At 42.8% G+C, this 20,265-nt stretch overlaps 1 protein-coding gene across 1 annotated transcript; it reads left to right on the forward strand.

The window, feature by feature from the left end:
- Positions 1 to 6,843: 6,843 nt before the first annotated feature.
- Positions 6,844 to 14,170, forward strand: LOC125636268 (transmembrane emp24 domain-containing protein 11-like). The gene is made up of 5 exons (XM_048849164.2): positions 6,844 to 7,243; positions 9,227 to 9,327; positions 9,966 to 10,091; positions 11,547 to 11,693; positions 13,936 to 14,170. Exons 1-5 carry the CDS (start codon positions 7,114 to 7,116, stop codon positions 14,083 to 14,085), a joined length of 654 nt encoding a protein of 217 aa, XP_048705121.2. The 5' UTR covers positions 6,844 to 7,113; the 3' UTR covers positions 14,086 to 14,170.
- Positions 14,171 to 20,265: the final 6,095 nt, after the last annotated feature.

A 20,265-nucleotide genomic window follows, 5' to 3' on the forward strand; every position in this document is an offset into this window, starting at 1 on the left:
TGTTCCTGGATTCCTCACTGATGTTAAGATCTCACATAGCAGCATCGACGAGTGCGAGGAGTTTGTCTCATCCTGGCAAACGATGACCTAATCACAGTTACTCACATGTTTGTCACCTCTTGGCTGCACTATAGCAATGCAATATACCTGGGAATGAAGCCTTTAGTGCTTAGTTACACAACATTGCACCATGTCTGCTCAGCAACACTGGCTACTGCGAACACATCAGTCCCGTCCTCCACTCCCTACATTGTCTTCTCATAGAATATCATATCAAGTGCAAGGTCTTAGTCTTTATCTGCAAGGTGCTCAATGGTCTGTGCCCAGAGTAACTAAAAGATTGACTAAAGCTCCAGGATGAGGATGTGGTCGACAATTTTGCTCCTCTGGCACAATGGAACTTTCTGCAATAAAAATAAAGTTTGTCTGTGCAGGAGACAGAGCTTTCCTGGAGCTGGGCAAAGACTAGGAAAGGAACTCCAATAGGAACTGCAGGCCATTACAAGCCTCACCACCTTCCACTCTAAATGCAAGGCATATTTTTCCTTATCTTTTTCTATCATAAATGTACCAAAATGTGTGTGTCCAGTGCACACTTGTCCACTTGGGGAGAAGGTGAGTGAACCAACTACTGGAAGGGGCTCTCGTACTATGATGAATGCTACATTAAGAGGGATGTATTTTGAGCTGGTGGGGTGAATATCCGAGTGTCTGTCTGCTGTGACCATTTGACTGGAGCTAGTTGCAGGGACTGTTTGACCATGTATTTGTTTGTTTGAAAAGTGTGAATTGGGAGTGCTTTGTTCCAGGTGGGCCTTGAGTGGTTGATTGGCGGGAAGGCTTTAAGGTGGGCCAAGTGCTTCGAGCCAGCAGCCTTATAAAAAGGCAGCCAGTTGCGAACAAATGGAGTTCGCCTGGGAGTTCGCTTGCGGGGGAGTTCCCACAGAATTTTTGTTTGCCTTTCAGGCTTTTGTGAGCAGTAAATACAACATCTGAAGAGGCTCTTAGAAGAAAGAGATTATGGACAGTGAGCAATCAGTGGTTGTGACCTGCACAGGATATGCCATGTTTGTCTTTCTCCCAGAGGATAGAAGCAACTTCGTCTGTACAAAGTGCAAGCTGGTCTCCATATTGGAAGAGAAGGTTAAAGGACTAGAGACCCAAGTATCGACCCTGCATTGCCTCAGAGAAAATGAAGATTTTTTGGATAGAAGTCGGCATTTGGTATTGCAGGCATAGCATGCTGAAGAATCTGAGAGGGCAGTGCAGAAAGGGGAAGAAAATTGGCAGCACGTGACCTCCAGAAGATGAGGAGAACCCATGTATCTCCACTGCAGATACAGGTAAGAAACCGTTTTCAGGTTCTCTGCACAGGTACTATGGTGGAGAATGGTTTGGAAGAGTCATTTGAGGGAAGGGATCAGAAGGAGACCCCCATTGACTGGAAGGCACGGGAAGTATTGTCCTAGGGATGGCAGTTCCACAACCACTACTCCCAAGAGGAGGAGATGGGTGGTGATGGTCAGAGACTCCCTCCTAAGGGGGACGGAGTCATCAATCTGCCGTCCAGACCGGGAAACTCAAGAAGTGTGCTGCTTGCCTGGAGCTAGAATTCAGGATGTGATGGAATGTCTGCTAGGAACACTACCCCTTCCTACTACTCCATGTGGGCACCAATGATACTGCCAAGAATGACCTTGAGCAGGTCACTGCAGACTATGTGGCTCTGGGAAGAAGGATAAAGGAATTTGAGGCGCAAGTTGTGTTCTTCTCCATCCTCCCTGTTGAAGGAAAAGGCCCAGGTAGGGACCATCGAATTGTGGAGGTAAATGCATGGTTATGCAGGTGGTGTCTGAGAGAGGGCTTTGGATTCTTCGACCATGGGATGTTGTTCCAGGAAGAAGGATTGCTAGGAAGAGATGGAATCCACCTAATGAAGAGAGGGAACAGCATCTTTGCAGGCAGGCTTGCTAACCTAGTGAGGAGGGTTTTAAACTAGGTTAGCCAGGGGATGGTGACCTAAGCCTGGAGGTAAGTGGGGAAGCGGGATACCGGAAGGAAGCATGAGCAGGAGAGCGTGAGAGGGGAGGGCTCCTGCCTCATACTGAGAAAGAGGGACGATCAGCGAGTTGTCTCAAGTGCCTATACACAAATGCAAGAAGCCTAGGAAACAAGCAGGGAGAACTGGAAGTCCTGGCACAGTCAAGGAACTATGATGTGATTGGAATAACAGAGACTTGGTGGAGTAACTCACATGACTGGAGCACTGTCATGGATGGGTATAAACTGTTCAGGAAGGACAGGCGGGGGAGAAAAGGTGGAGGAGTTGCACTGTGTGTAAGAGAGCAGTATGATTGCTCAGAGCTCCAATATGAAACTGGAGAAAAGCCTGTTGAGAGTCTTTGGGTTAAGTTTAGAGGCGAGAGCAACAAGGGTGGGCATCTGCTATAGACCACCAGGCCAGGAGGATAGAAGTTTCTATCACTGGCCCTGGTTCTCATGGGAGACTTTAATCACCCTGACATCTGCTGGGAGAGCAATACAGCAGTGCAGAGACAATCCAGGAAGTTTTTGGAAAGTGTAGGGGACAACTTCCTGGTGCAAGTGCTGGAGGAACCAACTAGGGGCTGTGCTCCTCTTGACCTGCTGCTCACAAACAGGGAACAATTGGTAGGGGAAGTAGAAGTGGGTGGAACCTGGGCAGCAGTGACCATGAGATGGTTGAGTTCAGGATCCTGACAAAATGAAGAAAGGAGAGCAGCAGAATACAGACCCTGGATGTCAGAAAAGCAGAATCTGACTCCCTCAGGGAACTGATGGGCAGGATCCCCTGTGAGGCTAATATGAGGGGGAAGGGAGTCTAGGAGAGCTGTCTGTATTTTAAAGAAGCCTTACTGAGGGTGCAGGAATAAACCATCCCAATGTGCAGAAAGTATAGCGAATATGGCAGGCAACCAGCTTGGCTTAACAGAGAAATCTTTGGTGAGCTTATACACAAGAAAGAAGCTTACAAGAAGTGGAAACTTGGACAGATGACTAGGGAGGAGTGTAAATATAATGCTCAAGCCTGCTGGGGTGTAATCAGGAAGGCCAAAGCACAACTGGAGTTGCAGCTAGCAAGGGATGAGAAGGGTAACAAGAAGGGTTTCTACAGGTATGTTAGCAACAAGAAGAAGGTCAGGGAAAGTGTGGGACCCTTACTGAATGGGGGAGGCAACCTAGTGAGAGATGATGTGGAAAAAGCTGAAGTACTCAATGCTTTTTTTGCCTTGGTCTTCACAGACAAGGTCAGCTCCCAGACTGCTGCACTGGGGAGCACAGTATGGGGAGGAGGTTAGCAGCCCTCACTAGTGAAGGAACAGGTTAAGGACTATATAGAAAAGCTGGACATGCACAAGTCCATGGGGCCAGAGAGAATACATCCGAGAGTGCTGAGGGAGTTGGCTGATGTGATTGCAGAGCCACTGGCCATTATCTTTGAAAACTCGTGGCGAACGGGGGAGGTCCCGGACTATTTGAAAGAGGCAAAAATAGTGCCCATCTTTAAAAAAGGGAAGAAAGAGAACCCAGGGAACTATAGACAGGTCAGCCTCACTTCAGTGCCTGGAAAAATCATGGAGCAGGTCCTCAAGGAACCCATTTCAAAGCACTTGGAGAAAAGGAAGGTGATCAGGAACAGTCAACATGGATTTACCAAGGGCAAGTCATGCCCGACCAACCTGATTGCCTTCTATGATGAGATAACTGGCTCTGTGAATATGGGGATAGCAGTGGACGTGATATACCTTGACTTTAGCAAAGCTTTTGATATGGTCTCTTGCCAGCAAGTTAAAAAAGTATGGATTGGATGAATGGACTATAAGGTGAATAGAAAGCTGGCTAGATCATCGGGCTCAATGGGTAGTGATCAACAGTTTGATGTCTAGTTGGCAGCCGGTATCAAGAGGAGTGCCCCAGGGGTCTGTCCCGGGGCCGGTTTTGTTCAACATCTTCATTAATGATCTGGATGATGGGATGGATTGCACCCTTGGCAAATTTGTAGATGACACTAAGCTGCGGGGAGAGGTAGATATGCTGGAGGGTAGGGATAAGGTCCAGAGTGACCTAGACAAATTGGAGCATTGGGTCAGAAGAAGTCTGATGAGGCTCAACAAGGACAAGTGAAGAGTCCTGCACTTAGGACAGAAGAATCCCATGCACTGCTACAGGCTGTGGACCGACTGGCTAAGTGGCAGTTCTGCAGAAAAGGACCCGGGGATTACAGTGGATGAGAAGCTAGATATGAGTCAAGAGTGTTCCCTTATTGCCAAGAAGGCTAACGGCATATTGGGCTGAATTAGTAGGAGCATTGCCAGCAGATCGAGGGAAGTGATTATTCCCCCTCTATTCGGCACTGATGAAGTCACATCTGCAATATTGCATCCAGTTTTGGGCCTCCCACTACAAAAAGCTTGTGGACAAATTGGAGAGAGTCCAGCGGTGGGTAAAGAAAATGATTAGTGGGCTGAGGTACATGACTTATGAGGAGAGGCTGAGGGAACTGAGCTTATTTAGTCTGCAGAAGAGAAGAGTGAGGTGGGATTTGATACCAGCCTTTAATTACCTGAAGGGGGTCTCCAAAGAGGATGGAGGTAGGCTGTTCTCATTGGTGGCAGATGACAGAACAAGGAGCAATTAGTCTCAAGTTGCAGAGGGGGAGGTTGAGGTTGGATATTAGGAAAAACTAGGAGGGTGGTGAAGCACTGCAATGGGTTACCTAAGGAGGTGCTGGAACCTCCATCCTTAGAGGTTTTTAAGGCCCAGCTTGACAAAGCCGAGGCGGCGATGATTTCGTTGGAGTGGTCCTGCTTTGAGCAGGGGTTTGGACTAGATGACCTCCTGAGGTGTCTTCCAACCCTAATCTCTGATTCTATGATGAATGTTTTATAAGAATCTGAATAGAATAGAGGCCCTCAGTGCAAAAATCTGTTCTCTTCCCATGAAATGAAGGCACAACAAAAAGAAGGCATCTGGAGTGTCTGAATGTGAGAAGAATCCACTAAATTATTGTCCATCCTGCTTAGCAATGCCTTGCCTCCCAGGCTATGTATGAACATCAGTGGTCCAATCCAATGTCCACTGAAACCAATGGGAATATTTCCGTGGATTTCAGTGGGCTTTGAATTAGACCCTAAGATAGCTTGAAGAAAGCTATGACTATGGCAGCCACCTCACTACCTACTCATACTGGGGAAGCAAGAGGCAGAGTTGAGCCCTGCAGTGACTGAGACCCCAGACGAGCACAGAGACACACAAACAGGGAAAGAGGACTGCCAAAAATGTTTGCCTTGTCCTGGGCTGAGCGAAGCCCCAGCAAAATGTAAAGCTGCATTATACTGCAAAATACATCCTTTCCATAGAAAATACTTTTTTTTTTTTTGAACGATCCTGTGCCATAGAAGGAGACCTTTCCTGGAAAAAGATATTTTTGGTCACTAGCACATACACAACAGAGATCCCTTTTGACAGATGAACAGAAATAATAACACAGCAAAACTTTGAGATGTTGCCAGGCAACTCAATAGACAGAAACTATCCCACACAGTGCAGTGATGCTGGAATTGGAAGCAGAGAATAGTTTATTTTAATCTATTTTTCTCTTATTTGTTGAACTTAGGAGCAAGAGAGAAATTTAATTTATCTACACCCCTCCCCAAACAATTTTGATTTCTCATAATGACAACATCCATTGATAGGGACATTCCACTACTAAGTGATCTTGGCCATATTATTGACTATGAAGCCAGCTGTGCTGGATTTTATTTTTAAATACACACAGAGAGAATACTCAGCTGACCCATTGGACCAAAAACCCAGCAGTAACTGGCAAAGCTGACAAACACAGTAAAAACATATTTAACTTCAGCGCCCTTGTGGCCAAGATGGAGTCTGCTCTGCAGGCAGCTCTGGCCAAGAGACGGCGCACACAGGAATGCAGCAGGAAAAATTTCTTCCACCCCAGAGGCACCTGTTCCAAACCCCCCAGAGTGAACACACCCACCCACAGGAAAAGAACAATGGATATAACAAAGGGAGATATTTATTTACAGAGGGATGAGAGGAGAAAAACAACAAGGGGAAATGTAGGGGGAGCAGTACAACAGGGTTGCATCCAAACCAAGGCCCCACAGGCCCAGTGGTAGCATAGTCTGAAAGGGCAGACACCGAGCAATGTGTCTGCACACAAAGTTCAGGAGTCCTGAGCAAAGTTCCAGTCCACTGCTGAATCTTGGGTGCTCCTGATTGTCTTCGGCACCAGTGAACTTTCCCCAACAACCAGTCTGGTGCCCTCTTCTGCCACTCTCTGCAAAGCCACACAGAGCGACAAGCTCCCCACTTAACTAACTAGCAGCACCCCTCCTTATTTCCAATGCAGAGTCACAAACCCCAGTTCTCACAGCCCAGTGCAGCTCTGGGCAGCAGTGATACTGGGTCCAGCTCTGGCCTGTCTTTCTCGGGCAATTCCTCCCTTGCACAGTGCTGCTCCTGGCTCCTGTCCTGGGGTGTCCCCGATCGGCCGCCCTATCCTTCCCAGGCTTCAGGCAGGTTCTCTCCCCTTCACTTTGTCCAGAGCCTCCCTGCTGCAGGCCTTCTCTCCCGGGGCTCCAGAGCCACACCCCCAAGTTTCCCTCCTTTTTCTCACTGCTCCCCCTCCCCAGTAGGAAAAAGATTTAAAGGGGCCATGCTCTCTAAACCCCAAAGGGTTACACATACAACTCAGAAAAAAATGAAGTATTTCATTTTCCCATTGTGGCACTTTCAGTCCTAATGTAGTTCGTGTGTGTGTGCGCACACAAAGAATTATAAATTAGTCCTATAAAACTTCATATATCTGAGCTACAAAATAACAGTTTGCTCCTTTCATGTTAGGAAAGACTTCACAAATTATCTTTTTCTTATCTCATTCGATGGCACATACACATATATAAATAACTGAAGTAACTAGCAGATGTCTTTTCTCACATTTTTTCCCAAAACCACACTGATAAACAGCAAACAAGGAGTGAGCACAGAGCTGTGCTCATTTCTAACTAATCATTTCCAAAAGTAGTACAATAAGGATACACCAAAATCATGAAGAGCCACTTAATAGGAATTCTTTTGAGCGTCTGGGTTGCTGTCTCACCTGCTTTGTATTTTCATTCAGGGGAAAGAGAGGAGAAATGCATAATAGAAGACATTCCAAGTGATACCTTGATTACTGGTAGGTAGCTGTTGCTACATAATGGTCAATGTGTTTAATATTTAAAAGGTTAATCTATGAAGTTCTAATACTGACAGCCTGATTTATAATGCCAAAGCCCTGTGGCTGGCCCTGCTTAGGTGAATGAGTGGTGGTGATGGTGAGTAGGGCACTGTGACAGACCCAGACCAGTGGGGTACAGGAGTCTGGTCGAAGGCAAATATACTGGCCACTGGATGAACAGTTTTCTGTTCCCTGAATGACCAGAGCAGGAGCTGCACTAGAGCAATCAAGAACCTGCTAGAACCAATTAAGACAGGCAAGCTAATTAAGACACCTGGAGCTAATTAAGAACATACTAGAATCAATTATGGCATGCAGTCTAATCAGGACACCTGGTTTAAAAAGGACCTCCCATCAGTTAGGGGAGGTTGTGCAAGGAGCAGGGAGTGAGAACATGTGCTGCTGGGGGACTGAGGAGTACAAGTGTGATCAGGCTTCAGGAGGAAGATCCTGTGGTGAGAGTAAAGAAGGTGTTGGGAGGAGGCCATGGGGAAGTAGCCCAGGGAGTTGTAGCTGTAGACAGAGTAGACAGACTGTAGACTCTGAAACCTGTAGACAGTTGTAATCCACAGGGCCCTGGGCTGGATCCCGGAGTAGAGGGCAGTCCCGGGTTCCCCCCATCCCCCTCAACTCCCTATTTGAGACAAGAGGAGGTGACCTGATCTGTGGGTCCCACAAGAGGGGAAGGTCCTTGGCCTATTCCCCGACCCACTAAGTGGGTCAGTAGAGACTGTGGGGATTGTTCTCCTCCCTTTCCCCATGCTGGCCAGTGATGAGGTTAGCTGAGTGAACAGCAGGTTTGAGTCACTAGCAAAAGTGGCCAAACTGAGGGCAGCCGTGAATCTCTGAGGCAAGCAAATCCGCCAATAAGCGCAGGACCCACCAAGGTAGAGGAGGAACTTTGTCACAAGGCACAAAGAGTATTTCCTTCTTTACTCCCAAAACAAGGGCCGGTCACGATATGGAAATGCACTATAGCTACTGCTCCATGCTAGCCATGCAAGTGTTACAGTTGTGTCGTGTATTGCATGCTGAGTAATAACATGAGAGGACTCCATGTTTCTGAATTTAAACTAGCTCTTTATTAAGAGAATCACAGAATTGCTGTGATAGCAGCTAGCATTCAAGCTGTGTGCGCACAGAATGGCTTCTTGATGCCATCTCCAAACTCTTCCCTTCTATCTCCTGTGCTCGTCCCTCCAAGTTCCATGCACGTTGCTACAAGAGTCCTCTGCACTGACCAGAAGAGCTGGCTGAGCTAAGATGGAAAGCACATAAAGCACCTATTTCTACAGATGCCATTGCAGTATGTGCTTCCTTGGAGGAATTCTGGTTTAGTCAACCATTACTCCTACAACCTATTACAGCATGGTTTTGCCACTCTCCCCACCAACGTGAGATCTGCATTTTCTGTTTAGCAGTGCTCAGGACCTCATTCAACACCTGCTTAAAAAAAAAAAAAGAAACCATTCCACTATGTTTTATAGTGAGTGCATTAAAATCTTCCCAGATAATGAGAAAGCAAAAAGCCCTTATTTGAGAAGGAGAAATATGCAAGATTGCCAGGGAACCATCAAAGAGCTGATAGCTTGTTGTTCATAAGTGCTGGGGGCTGCATAAAAGATAAACGTAACTAGAGTAATGGATACCTGAACTTTTGGGACGATCTGCCATGGCTTGCTAACCAGGCCAGAGCATGCAAGGCAATGATAATAAATTGTCACTTTTCTTTCATTAGTTTGTAACTTCTTGTTCACTCCATTGTGGTGCAAAATGCCACAATCTAATTATATGGTGAACTGGACAAAATCATAATTCTATTAAATATGTAAGTTATCTTGTACTTAATTTTGTTTTTATAGTGACTTGATGTGAAATGAAAAAGTGAAAGATATTTAATATACTAACTTGTAATTAACAGATTTGTATCTGTCTTCTCAGGGAGTTACAAGGTACAGCAATGGGACATACATGAACACAGGTTTCTTGAATCTGCTCCTGGTTTGGGAATGTTTGTGACCGTTACAACTCCTGCTAAGGAGGTAAAACTTATTATTCACATTTTTGGAGGCATTTGTACTGACTCTTGGAACAGGAAGGTCATACAATCTAAGGGGAATGGACAATATTTTTAAAAATAGGTGCCTAAAATTAGGTTCCTAAATCCATATTTAAGCAGCTAAATAAGTGGGCTGATTTTCAAAAGTGCAGAGCACATGTTGGTTGTCATTAAGGTCAATAAGAGAAGAAGGGTACTCAGTACTAGAAAAGGAGATGATAAATTAAACCAAAAATATTAGATTAATCATCAGGATGCATATACCAGCAATCCACAACAACTACCTTCATTGCCATTGGATGTTCTACATTTTTGAAAATCAGGCTAGTTATTTATGTGCCAAAGTCAGGACTTAGGAGCTATGCTTAAACACACAATTTTGACTTTAATTTAGTGTCTATAGACAAGTTTTAGTCCTCAGTGTGGACCACATTTTTTCTAGGTTTTTATTCCCTAAATAAAATGTGAAACTTAGGTTACTTGAATATTAATTATATTATATTATTAATATAAATACAAGTTTAAAATGTTAAATATATTCTGAGGTATGATACATAGAATTTTATTTTTATGTTAATATCTATAGTTCATAAATAAAAAAATACACTTAACACATTACAGCTACTGTTGTCAAAATTGTATGGTCCACAAGGAACATTCTCTTTTACGTCACACTTACCTGGGGAGCATAATATCTGTTTGCAGTCTAACTCCACAAAGCTTATCTCATTTGGAGGAAGTAAACTGGTAAGAGTATTTCTTGAATATTTTTTTTAATGATGATATCTGTCCTATCTAAATACAGGCTCTGGAAGACAAATGGACATACAGTATAGAGGTCTAGGAGCATAATTAATGACGAGTGAAGGGATTATGAAAGTATCGCAGTCGATCCATTTGTTCTATGTTGCTCTTTGATCTTGCAAAGCAATTCCACATAGGTGGACCTTTGGACTTCCTGAATTCAATGGAGCTCCACCCATGCAGAGCATCCTGTATTATTTGGCTGTGGTCAGTGTTTGAAACTAGAAGAATCTTGCTTTGATGAATTATCTCAGATATTGCAGATGACTCTTCAGTCAATATATGACATTTCCTAGTGATTGCAAAATATAATGCTGGAGCTCAGAAGATGAAGAGATGAAACAGACTTTCCTTTCATGTCCAAGGAGTCAGGGCGTAGTCAGTATAATACAGTGCAGATTAATTAATGTTTGTACAGCACCTTGATTATGTAAAGCTTCAAAGTCCTGATTAATATGATGAAATGTTATAAGGGGACTGGTTTATCAACACAAATGCAGGTACAAAAGCACACTTATCTGAAAGCTATTACATTTCTGTCACTCCAATTTCTTTGAGGAATAACTCTATAAACTTTCGCAAAAAGAAAAGGAGTACTTGTGGCACCTTAGTCTCTAAGGTGCCACAAGTACTCCTTTTCTTTTTGCGAATACAGACTAACATGGCTGTTCCTCTGAAATCTATAAACTTTGACAGGTTTCAGAGTAGCAGCCGTGTTAGTCTGTATCCGCAAAATAGAAAAGGAGTACTTGGGGCATCTTAGACTAACAAATTTATTTGAGCATAAGCTTTCGTGAGAGAGAGCCACACATGAATCATATATTTATTGTTCTTTTTATCATTATAAACTAAGCTAAACTTTGGAAGTTACTGGAGGAAATTGCCTTCAGATGCATCTTTAATAACCTACTGGAAGTGCTACACTATGCCGGGTGGAAGACGTAGGACTGATTCTCATTATCTCTGTTTCTGACTTTGCTTCAGCTACAACCTGACTAAGTGGGAAGAGTATTAAAAAAAAGGATTGATAATGGTATCAATTTTTAATTAGAGTGGTTAGTCCTAAGAATGTTCTTTTTTTGCCCTTTGTTGGACACACTATAATAAATAGTTCATACTGGTCGAATCAATAGCATCAGTATAAAATACAACACTAATAACAAAGTATGTAAATTTGTGTAATTAAAGATTAAAACCTTGAAATATATTAATTTTAAATATCTTATCTCTTTAGTAAGGACATCTATAAATAAGTTAAATACCGTTCCTACAAGAAGGCTAAAAGGACACCTTTGTTATTTATGACTCACTTTGTTTCTGAAGACTTTTTTTAAAAAAAAAAAAAAAAACCACACCATAAATCCATGGGACTAATAATTGTTGTTGTTGTGTTCATAGCGTATCCACTTGGACATTAGAGTTGGAGAGCATTTTCTTGATGAAGCTATCGCTCAAGCCAAGGACAAAGTTAATGAAGTTAACTTTAGACTCGGACATCTAATTGAGCAAATTCATCACATATCCAAAGAACAAAACTATCACAGAGTATGTTTGTTCCCTAATGGAAGTATGAAAGAATAATGCATGGAAACATCTGGATTTGGAAAGTAAAATGTTGGGTGGCATATTACAATATTTAGTTGTAGTATTATTTTAAATTAAATGTTATTAAAAGTACTATTAATATTTTAACCAAAATGATTCTACAGTATGTAAGTTATTACTTAAAACTGAACAATACACATTAAGGTTTGTAAAACACTTTGAAGTTGTAAAGCAAAATACAGTATATAAGCTAAGCATTGATTTTTAATTATTCTTTATATAACGATCAGTTTTACTCGACAGTACTTTCCACTAATTAAATCATTTGGTTAATTTTAGTTTTGCTGGCCATAACTTCTATAATTCAAGTTGTATGTGCTTCAGATTTTCATTTAAATTCTATTTTCACTTGCTCATAACTTTGTGATAAATTACTATTTTGGGCTGAGATTCTCAATTCTTAATCTCAACCTAAAAGTGAATTTGTTTTAGAAGGACTGAGTAAAATCCTTCCATTTGCAACAGCAATTTGTAGACACTTTTTGGTTAACAGAACACAAGAGTGGTAATTTCAGTTTCACTCCTCTTCAAAGAGGATGAGGGCCTCTCATTATTTTCACAAAAATTAAATAAATAAGGGATAGATTATAGCATTTAGCTGCCCACTCTATTCATCTTCTCTGACCAGTTGCTTGCAAGGGAGAAAGTATCTCCCTTGTACATGTCTGAGCCATGGTTTCAATAGTCCTAATATGGATGCACAGGATAGAAAAGGAGGACACTTACAAGATCTAGTTGTATATAAATAAAGCAATGAAACAAATAAATGTGAGTTGCAATGTTAAAAAAGCTGTTTGAGCATGCATAGTAGTAATTTTTGCTAATAATAGGAACTACAATGCTAACTGTGGTGCTTAGCACCACAGACCCCTATTCTAACAATGCAGATGTGAGTGGCCATGGATAGCTCAGTGGTTTGAGCATTGGCCTGCTAAACCCAGAGTTGTGAGTTCAATCTTTGAGGGGGCCATTTAGGGATCTGGGGCAAAAATTGGGGATTGGTCCTGCTTTGAGCAGGGGGTTGGACTAGATGACCTCCTGAGGTCCCTTCCAACCCTGATATTCTATGATTTTGCACACATGCGCTATTTGTAGGATCAATATCTACGAAGAATGTTTTAAACACAGACATTTTCTTTGGACAGAGATTGCAATGTAGGAATTAATTCTATGAGTGTTATTACTATATAGTGCATATTATTGATTGAAATCTTTGTGCCTGTGCCAGCTATAAGCTCATTAAGCATAACAACACTGGATTTTTGCAGTGTGTTCTAATTTTTCTATCTAGAACAATTCTCTCTAAAATAGAAGAAAAAGTAATTAAGGAAGCCCCGTGAGACTTTCTGAGCTTCATCCTGCATGATGCTTGTGCAGACTAGTGCATATGCACATACAAGGTTAAAAAACAAGTCTGTTAGGCTGGAAAAGGGAACTCAATCCTGCGGTCATGAGAGTGGAGGTGTATGCAAGTTGCTCCAATTTAGTAGTAGGAGTAAAGCCCAGGATGTGATCCGATACCTTTGAAATCAATGGTGTTTTGTCATTGTCTTTAACAGGGGCCGGAGCAGGTCCCAGAGAAGGAAATTTGGAGTGAAGGGTCAGATTGCAGTGTTGCAACATCTAAGTCCCTTTTGTGAATCTAGTTCCAGGCACCTAGTTGCTTCTTCAGATGCCTATATACCTTTAAATGTATGGCCCTAAGTGCCTTATTGTGGTTCCAATTCAGGGAAAAAAAAAGTCTGTGCTTAAGTCCATCCCTGTTCAGCAGAGCACATAAGCATATGTTTAACATTTATGCATGTGTTTTTAGTCCTACTGACTTCAATAGGACGTATGCATGTGCTTAAAGAACTATATCTAATGCCCAGCCCAACCCATGACCATATGAAACTTCTGCTCACACTTTCACTGCAGCACAAAAGCCAACCTTACATAACCTGTTGTTCAGCGCTCAAGCAGTGATTTGCAACCCTGATAGTAATATGGATAAGAGTAAGTTCAAAATCTTATTTTCATCAAATTGATAATAGTTAAGAAGAGAACATTGTATAGGGCTTGTTCATTCTCTCTAGTACGTGAACAGACAACACATGCCTTGATACCAGGTGGCAGCATCAAGTACTGTACTTAGATTTTTTTTTTAAATCAAATAATTATGCCTTTTCCCTTTTTTCAACAGGAACGTGAGGAATACTTTCGATTGACAAGTGAAGAAACCAACAGCAATATCCTGTGGTGGGCTCTTGCACAAACATTAATCCTTATGTTAGTTGGAGTCTGGCAAATGAAATGTCTTAAAGATTTCTTTATAGCTAAAAAGCTTGTTTAAGACTGATAGAAGTGAATACACTTCTAAATTATTCAACATATAATGCATAATGTCTACATTAATAAAGCACAAAATGCAAAAAATATGCGCTATTTCTGATGTCTTATCATATACATAAAAAGGTGAAATGAAACTAGTTTTCAAGTAGCTGAATATAGTAATCCTCTGGTAAGAAAAATATTACAAGAAAATATGAAGTATATGAATTGAGTGGGGGGAGGGAGGAAATTGGCAATATACTCTTCTCAAGCATCACTCAAGCCTCCCACGCTCAATAATTACCACTCCCAGATTCACACTGTTGGGTCTCCGCTCCCATTTCCTTCTGCAGAATCCCAACTGTAGTTCCCCCCACTTCCTTCTAAAGATTTAATTTATATCTTAATCTGACTAGCATCATACATATATAAATCTAAATGGCATACAGTTGGCAGTCCATCCTGCCTTTTGGCAGTTTTGTAGTCCCACTCCAAGTAATCTTGAATAGTTATGTAAATTATCACATGTGAGAACTATTTTATTCAGTCTGGATTATAGAATTCCTGGCAATCCCTGGATTTGTGACTCTCAACTTTATGTAAGATTATTCATACAGCTTCAATTCTTCAGTATGTTTCTTTGTTGGAAAGCTATTTTTATTTTAATTAAGAGGCCACAGATGTTACTTTTGAGTACAGATCACAGTGGATTTATCAGGAGCTTTGCAGTGTATGACATAATAATGTAGTTCCCCTCCAATTGGATTAACAGATGGGTTGAGAGAGTTTCTTCTATAATTTGACACGTTTTATTTAGTTATAGTTTATGGAGAACTTGATTTAAAAGCAGAAGATGGGTGGTGTGCATCTATCACAGCAAACATCTAGCAACTTACTTCCTTACTAATTTATGTCCTATTCCCTTCTGTGAAGAAAATAGCTTGAAAGGACACATAGACCGTTTATAAAATTTAAAGTTATATATTTCAAATGGGTTTCATCCTCATCAGCTTTCAAGTAATTTTTCTCTATCAAGCTTTTGGGCTTGTGTACATAGCCCCGCAGTGCGGACTATGGGGGGTTATGAACGGCAGCGTGCAATGTGTCTGCCCTCATGTAGACCCTACTAGGGGGAACTAATAGGAACCTAGTTCTTATTAACCTAACTCCCATTGAAATCAATGGTTATAGGTCAGACAGTTTGTCTTCTGAAATCAGTGGGAATTAGGGACCTAGGTACTTCTGAAAATCCCACTATCTGCATCTTTAGGTACCTAAGTAGTTTTTAAAATGTGTCATATACAATCTTTTTAAAACATTTGATGCAAGCAGTCTAAGCATCTGAATTTTTTATGTTTTGGGAGGGGTCCCAGACTAAATCTGTGGGATATGGAATATACTAAATATTTTTAAAATGGTGATTTAAGTAGGACTTTTCTAACTTGATGCTTGCTAATTATGACCTAATTCAGACTCGATAGGACCAACTTGCATGGTTCCCAGGTAGGCCTCACCCCTGATTTGTCCATAGACCTTGAAGGTAGGTACTGAATAGTGAGTGAGAGAAATCTGTAAACCATAAGAATCAAAGATCAGGCCAGGAAGTCTCAACTTTCAGATCAACAAGCCATCTAAGGAAAAACTTATGTTCCAGAGTCTCCAAAACTGATCAGCTTAGAGAGAGGAATGACATCAACGACTCTCCCTGCACCCGAAGAAGGTCTATTACTGCCAGCAGAACATCACCATTTGGCAACTTTTCTGCAGTTCCAGCTCCTAAACAATGAAAGTCCAGAAAACACAACCCCTCTATAATTTTAAGTATCATTTTTCATCTTTTTGTATTGTTTAGTTTTTTGGTTTTAATTCCCTGAAAGCTGTTCCATCCTTTATTTTTAGCATGTGAAAATAAAGGTGTGGTTGTATGCGCACAGGTATGTGTAGAGCTAGGCAATTTTTTTTGACTAATTGTTTTTCTACATAAAAATTCATTTGGGGAGGAGGGTCTTGAAACTATTTGCCTAATTTGGGTCAAATTCAACTGATAGAGGGAGGGGGCAAAGCCAAAGCCTGACTGCCTCAGGCTGGGTGGGGCAAAGCCGAATCCCAAGGGCTTCAACCCCAGGCTGAAGCGCTTGGGCTTTAACCCTGAGTCCCAAAAAGTCTAAGCCAGCCCTGGCGACCCCATTAAAACAGGGCCGCGACCAGTGGTGAGCTGGAGCCGGTTGTTAAATTTCGAAGCCCTTGGGACAACCGGTTCTAAAAGGGCTTCGAAATTTAACTGGCCAAAAGTGGCGCCTTAGGCGCCGACTTCATGGGTGCTCCAGGGCTGGAGCACCCAAGGGGAAAATTTGGTGGGTGCAGAGCTCACCTCCGCTCCGCCTCTGCCTCCTTCCCTGAACGCACCGCACTGCACCGCTCTGCTCCGCCCCATCCCCTCTGGCTTCCCGTGAATCAGCTGTTTGCGCGGGAAGCCGGGGCGGGCTGAGAAGCAGGCAGCGGCTTCGCACTCAGGCCCAGGGAGGCGGAGGTGAGCTGAGGCAGGGGCGTGCAGGGGAACCACTCTATGCCCCAGCTCACCTCCGCCACCCTCGGACTGAGCAGGAAGCCGCTACCTGCTTCTCAGCCCTCCCAGGCTTCCCGCCGAACAGCTGATTTGAGGGGAAGCGGGGGGGTGTGGAGAAGCAGAGTGGGGCAGTACGTTCAGGGGTGGAGCGGAGGTGAGCTGGGGCTGGGCAGGGCCCGGGGAGCAAATTTTCCTGGTGGGTGCTCCAGCCCTGGAGCACCCACTGAGTAGGTGCCTAAGGCACCACTTTTGATGTGATCAGTGGGGGGAGCGACCGTTCTCCCTGCTCCCCCCCTAGCTACGCTCCCCCACCCCTAGGAGGCAGAGGGACCTGCCAGATGCTTCCTGGGAGCTGCCCCAGGTAAGCACCGCCGGGACTCCCCACCTCGCCCCCCGGCAGGTCCCTCTGGCTCTTAAGGGTGGGGTGGGCATCCACTACGGTTGCCCACGAGACCCTCCTGTCCGGTTCTGGGGGCAGTCAGGGGACAGGGGAGGTGGGTGGATGGGGTAGGGGTCGTGTGGGGGGGGGTATCAAAGAACGCGGAGGGTTGAATGGGGCAGGAGTCCCGGGGGTGTGGGGGTGGGCAACAACCCCCTTGTGGGGTGAGGAGGAAACCAGTTGTTAAGATTTTGGCACCTCATCACTGGCCTTGACCCACAGTGTGAGAACCGCTGGGTTAGATACCGCATACTAATTGAAGGTTAAGAAGGAAGTTTTATAATTGGCTCTAAGGTTGTGGTGCAAACACTAGATAATAATTTGATTTCAGTATTAAGCTATTTAGCCAGATACAAATTATTTATTTGATTGACATTAGTAAAATTCCTTCTTTGGGATTTATAAATAAATGGACAGCCACCTTCTTAGCCTCCCTCTTAAAAGTTATATAAGGGTTGATTATATCTCTGGCATTAATTTGATGATTTAACTTCAGTCCACTCTTGAGACTACCTGGCTTGATTAGATTATGATATGACAGTGTTTTATTCTTAGTTTACTTTATTATTACTAATATCTTAGCTTTGGTGACATGTTTTCTTGATTCTATTTTAAGATTTTTAATAAGATTTAGAAATTGATACGGAATCATGTTTCTTTCAATAAGCAACATGAGTCCAGAACCTTTGAGGACCTATGCTGGATAGCAGCAGTTCAACCTAAAAGCCTGACTAATTCCTCCTGGTAAGTTTATGGTTCTCACATTTCTCTATCTTGTATTCAGAACAGCATTTAGAGTAGAGATTAGAGATGGTTGAGAATTTTCTATTGAAATTTTTTTTCAACCAAAATGGCCTTTGTTTTCCTCAATGTAAAAAAAACCTAAAATAAGTTTTTACTAAAAAACAAAATCCTCAAAAAATAAAAAAAGTTTTCATGGAAAAGTTTTACCATTTTCTAACTATCTCTAGTTGTGATTATTGTACCCATCTACTGATTTAACAAGTTTGTCTTGATAAAATTCTATTATAAAATACTACCTATATTCAGCTATTTAAATTAATTGACTGAACATTCTAATATTTTTCCTTTTAAAAGAGTTGCCAGATGCAACTGATTGTTCTATTGCTACAGATCATGGGAGAGTTTTTAACATTATATTTTTGAAATGCAGTTATTGAAAGATGTAAATCAGTAGGTGCTTAATAAAATTAAGTAAATAGATGCAATGAATGATGTCTTTTTTCGTAATACAAAATATTCCTTTAAAAAGCACTTTTGGCACTGTGAGACAAATTGCAGGAATTTTTATTTTTGTTGTTTTTTCACCATTAATACAAATGAAAAAGGAATACATACAACTGTTTAGAAAGCACTTAACTGATCTTAAATCACTAACAGTTTCCACCACTATTCTGAAAATTAAGAAAGGTATTCTAAAAGTAATTATTTTTTGTCTCATACCTTCCAGGACCTGAGTTCTTGGATCTGTGTTTCCCATACATATGCTGATAATATCAACAACACATGCAGCTGAGCAGACCAGTGAAGTGCCTTTCTTAGCATGATTTAACTGTTAGTGATGTCATCAGCTGCAGCAGAAACCTGAGCTCAGACTCTAGCAAGTAAAAGAGAGTGATTCTTGAATATCATTTAAGCCTGATTTGTCACAGAAGGAATATATTTGTGCCAGTACGTGGTTATTAATTTATCTGGCCCTGGACAAAATCAGTATTTGCATGCTCATATCTGTTAAGACCTGCACACAGGAAACAAAAATTTGTGGTACCTATTAACTAGAGTTAGTTTAAAAAAAAAAACAGGCAAACAGAATATCCGTCCTGTGGGAAATTGAGATTTTGAAATTTGGATTTATCCCAAATAGGGATGAAAAGTCAAAGTCTAAGAATTATTCACAAAATAATAGATTCCAAAATATGTTGTTTTGACCTTATCAGAGCATTTCATTTTAACAAGGCCAAAAAAATTTCATTTCTGCTACATTATACTATAGTAGAAACAATAAAGTCAAATGAGATGATTACGTCAAAATGAAATGTTTCAAGTTTACATGAATAAAATGTTTTGCCATTATAGAAACAAAACATTTTGATAATTATCCACAAAAGTTAGATGAAATAATTACCCGCAAAAGTTAGATGAAATTGATACATTCCAGCAAAATGTTTTGATTTAATTGAAAACTGTTCTGTTGGAAAATTTTGGCTAGCTCTAATATTAACAATCTTATTGAACCCACAAACTTATGAATGAGATCATGGATACTATTGTTCCAATATGCCATCAGATGGTAATGTTTAGATATAAACCACCCTGGTAGGGGGTCAGAGGTGCGTAAATCCATCCCACCTCATCACCCTGCTAGGGAGAGGAGTGGATAAATCCTGCCCCTCTCACCACTCTGTTGGGGGCTAGGAGCAAGGTGGGAAAATCTCTGCCCCTCACCCAGCTCGGTGGCAAGGTCAGGTAAATCCCCCCTGACCGTCCCGTTGTGGGGGGAGGTGGGTGAATCCCCTCATCTGCTCACCGCCTCATTGGGAGTGAGGGGAAAAAGACTCTTAGGCTCATTGCCCTTTTGGGGAGTGGGGTTGGTGAATCCCCCCTCACACACGCTCACTGCCCTTTTGGGGCGGGAGAGGTTGGTGAATCCCCCTCACACACGCTCACTGCCCTCTTGGGGCGGGAGAGGTTGGTGAATCCCCCCTCACACACGCTCACTGCCCTCTTGGGGCGGGAGGGGTTGGTGAATCCCCCTCACACACGCTCACTGCCCTCTTGGGGCGGTAGGGGTTGGTGAATCCCCCCTCACACACGCTCACTGCCCTCTTGGGGCGGGAGAGGTTGGTGAATCCCCCTCACACACGCTCACTGCCCTCTTGGGGCGGGAGAGGTTGGTGAATCCCCCCTCACACACGCTCACTGCCCTCTTGGGGCGGGAGGGGTTGGTGAATCCCCCCTCACACACGCTCACCGCCCTCTTGGGGCAGGAGGGGTTGGTGAATCCCCCCTCACACACGCTCACCGCCCTCTTGGGGCGGGAGGGGTTGGTGAATCCCCCCTCACACACGCTCACCGCCCTCATGGGGGGGAGGGGTTGGTGAATCCCCCCTCACACACGCTCACCGCCCTCTTGGGGGGGAGGGGCGGGTGACTGGCAGCTGAAATTCCCTCCTCTC

The sequence above is a fragment of the Caretta caretta genome, chromosome 4 (assembly GCF_965140235.1).
Source record: "Caretta caretta isolate rCarCar2 chromosome 4, rCarCar1.hap1, whole genome shotgun sequence".
NCBI lineage: Eukaryota > Metazoa > Chordata > Testudines > Cheloniidae > Caretta > Caretta caretta.

What these genes read in the sequence shown, in the direction of transcription:
- LOC125636268 (XM_048849164.2), top strand. Translation starts at nt 7,114, where the DNA reads ATGAAGAGCCACTTAATAGGAATTCTTTTGAGCGTCTGGGTTGCTGTC. An exon ending in TTACAACTCCTGCTAAGGAG is followed by an intron (nt 9,328 to 9,965) that starts GTAAAACTTATT and finishes AACACATTACAG; the next exon opens with CTACTGTTGTCAAAATTGTA. An exon ending in CATTTGGAGGAAGTAAACTG is followed by an intron (nt 10,092 to 11,546) that starts GTAAGAGTATTT and finishes TTGTGTTCATAG; the next exon opens with CGTATCCACTTGGACATTAG.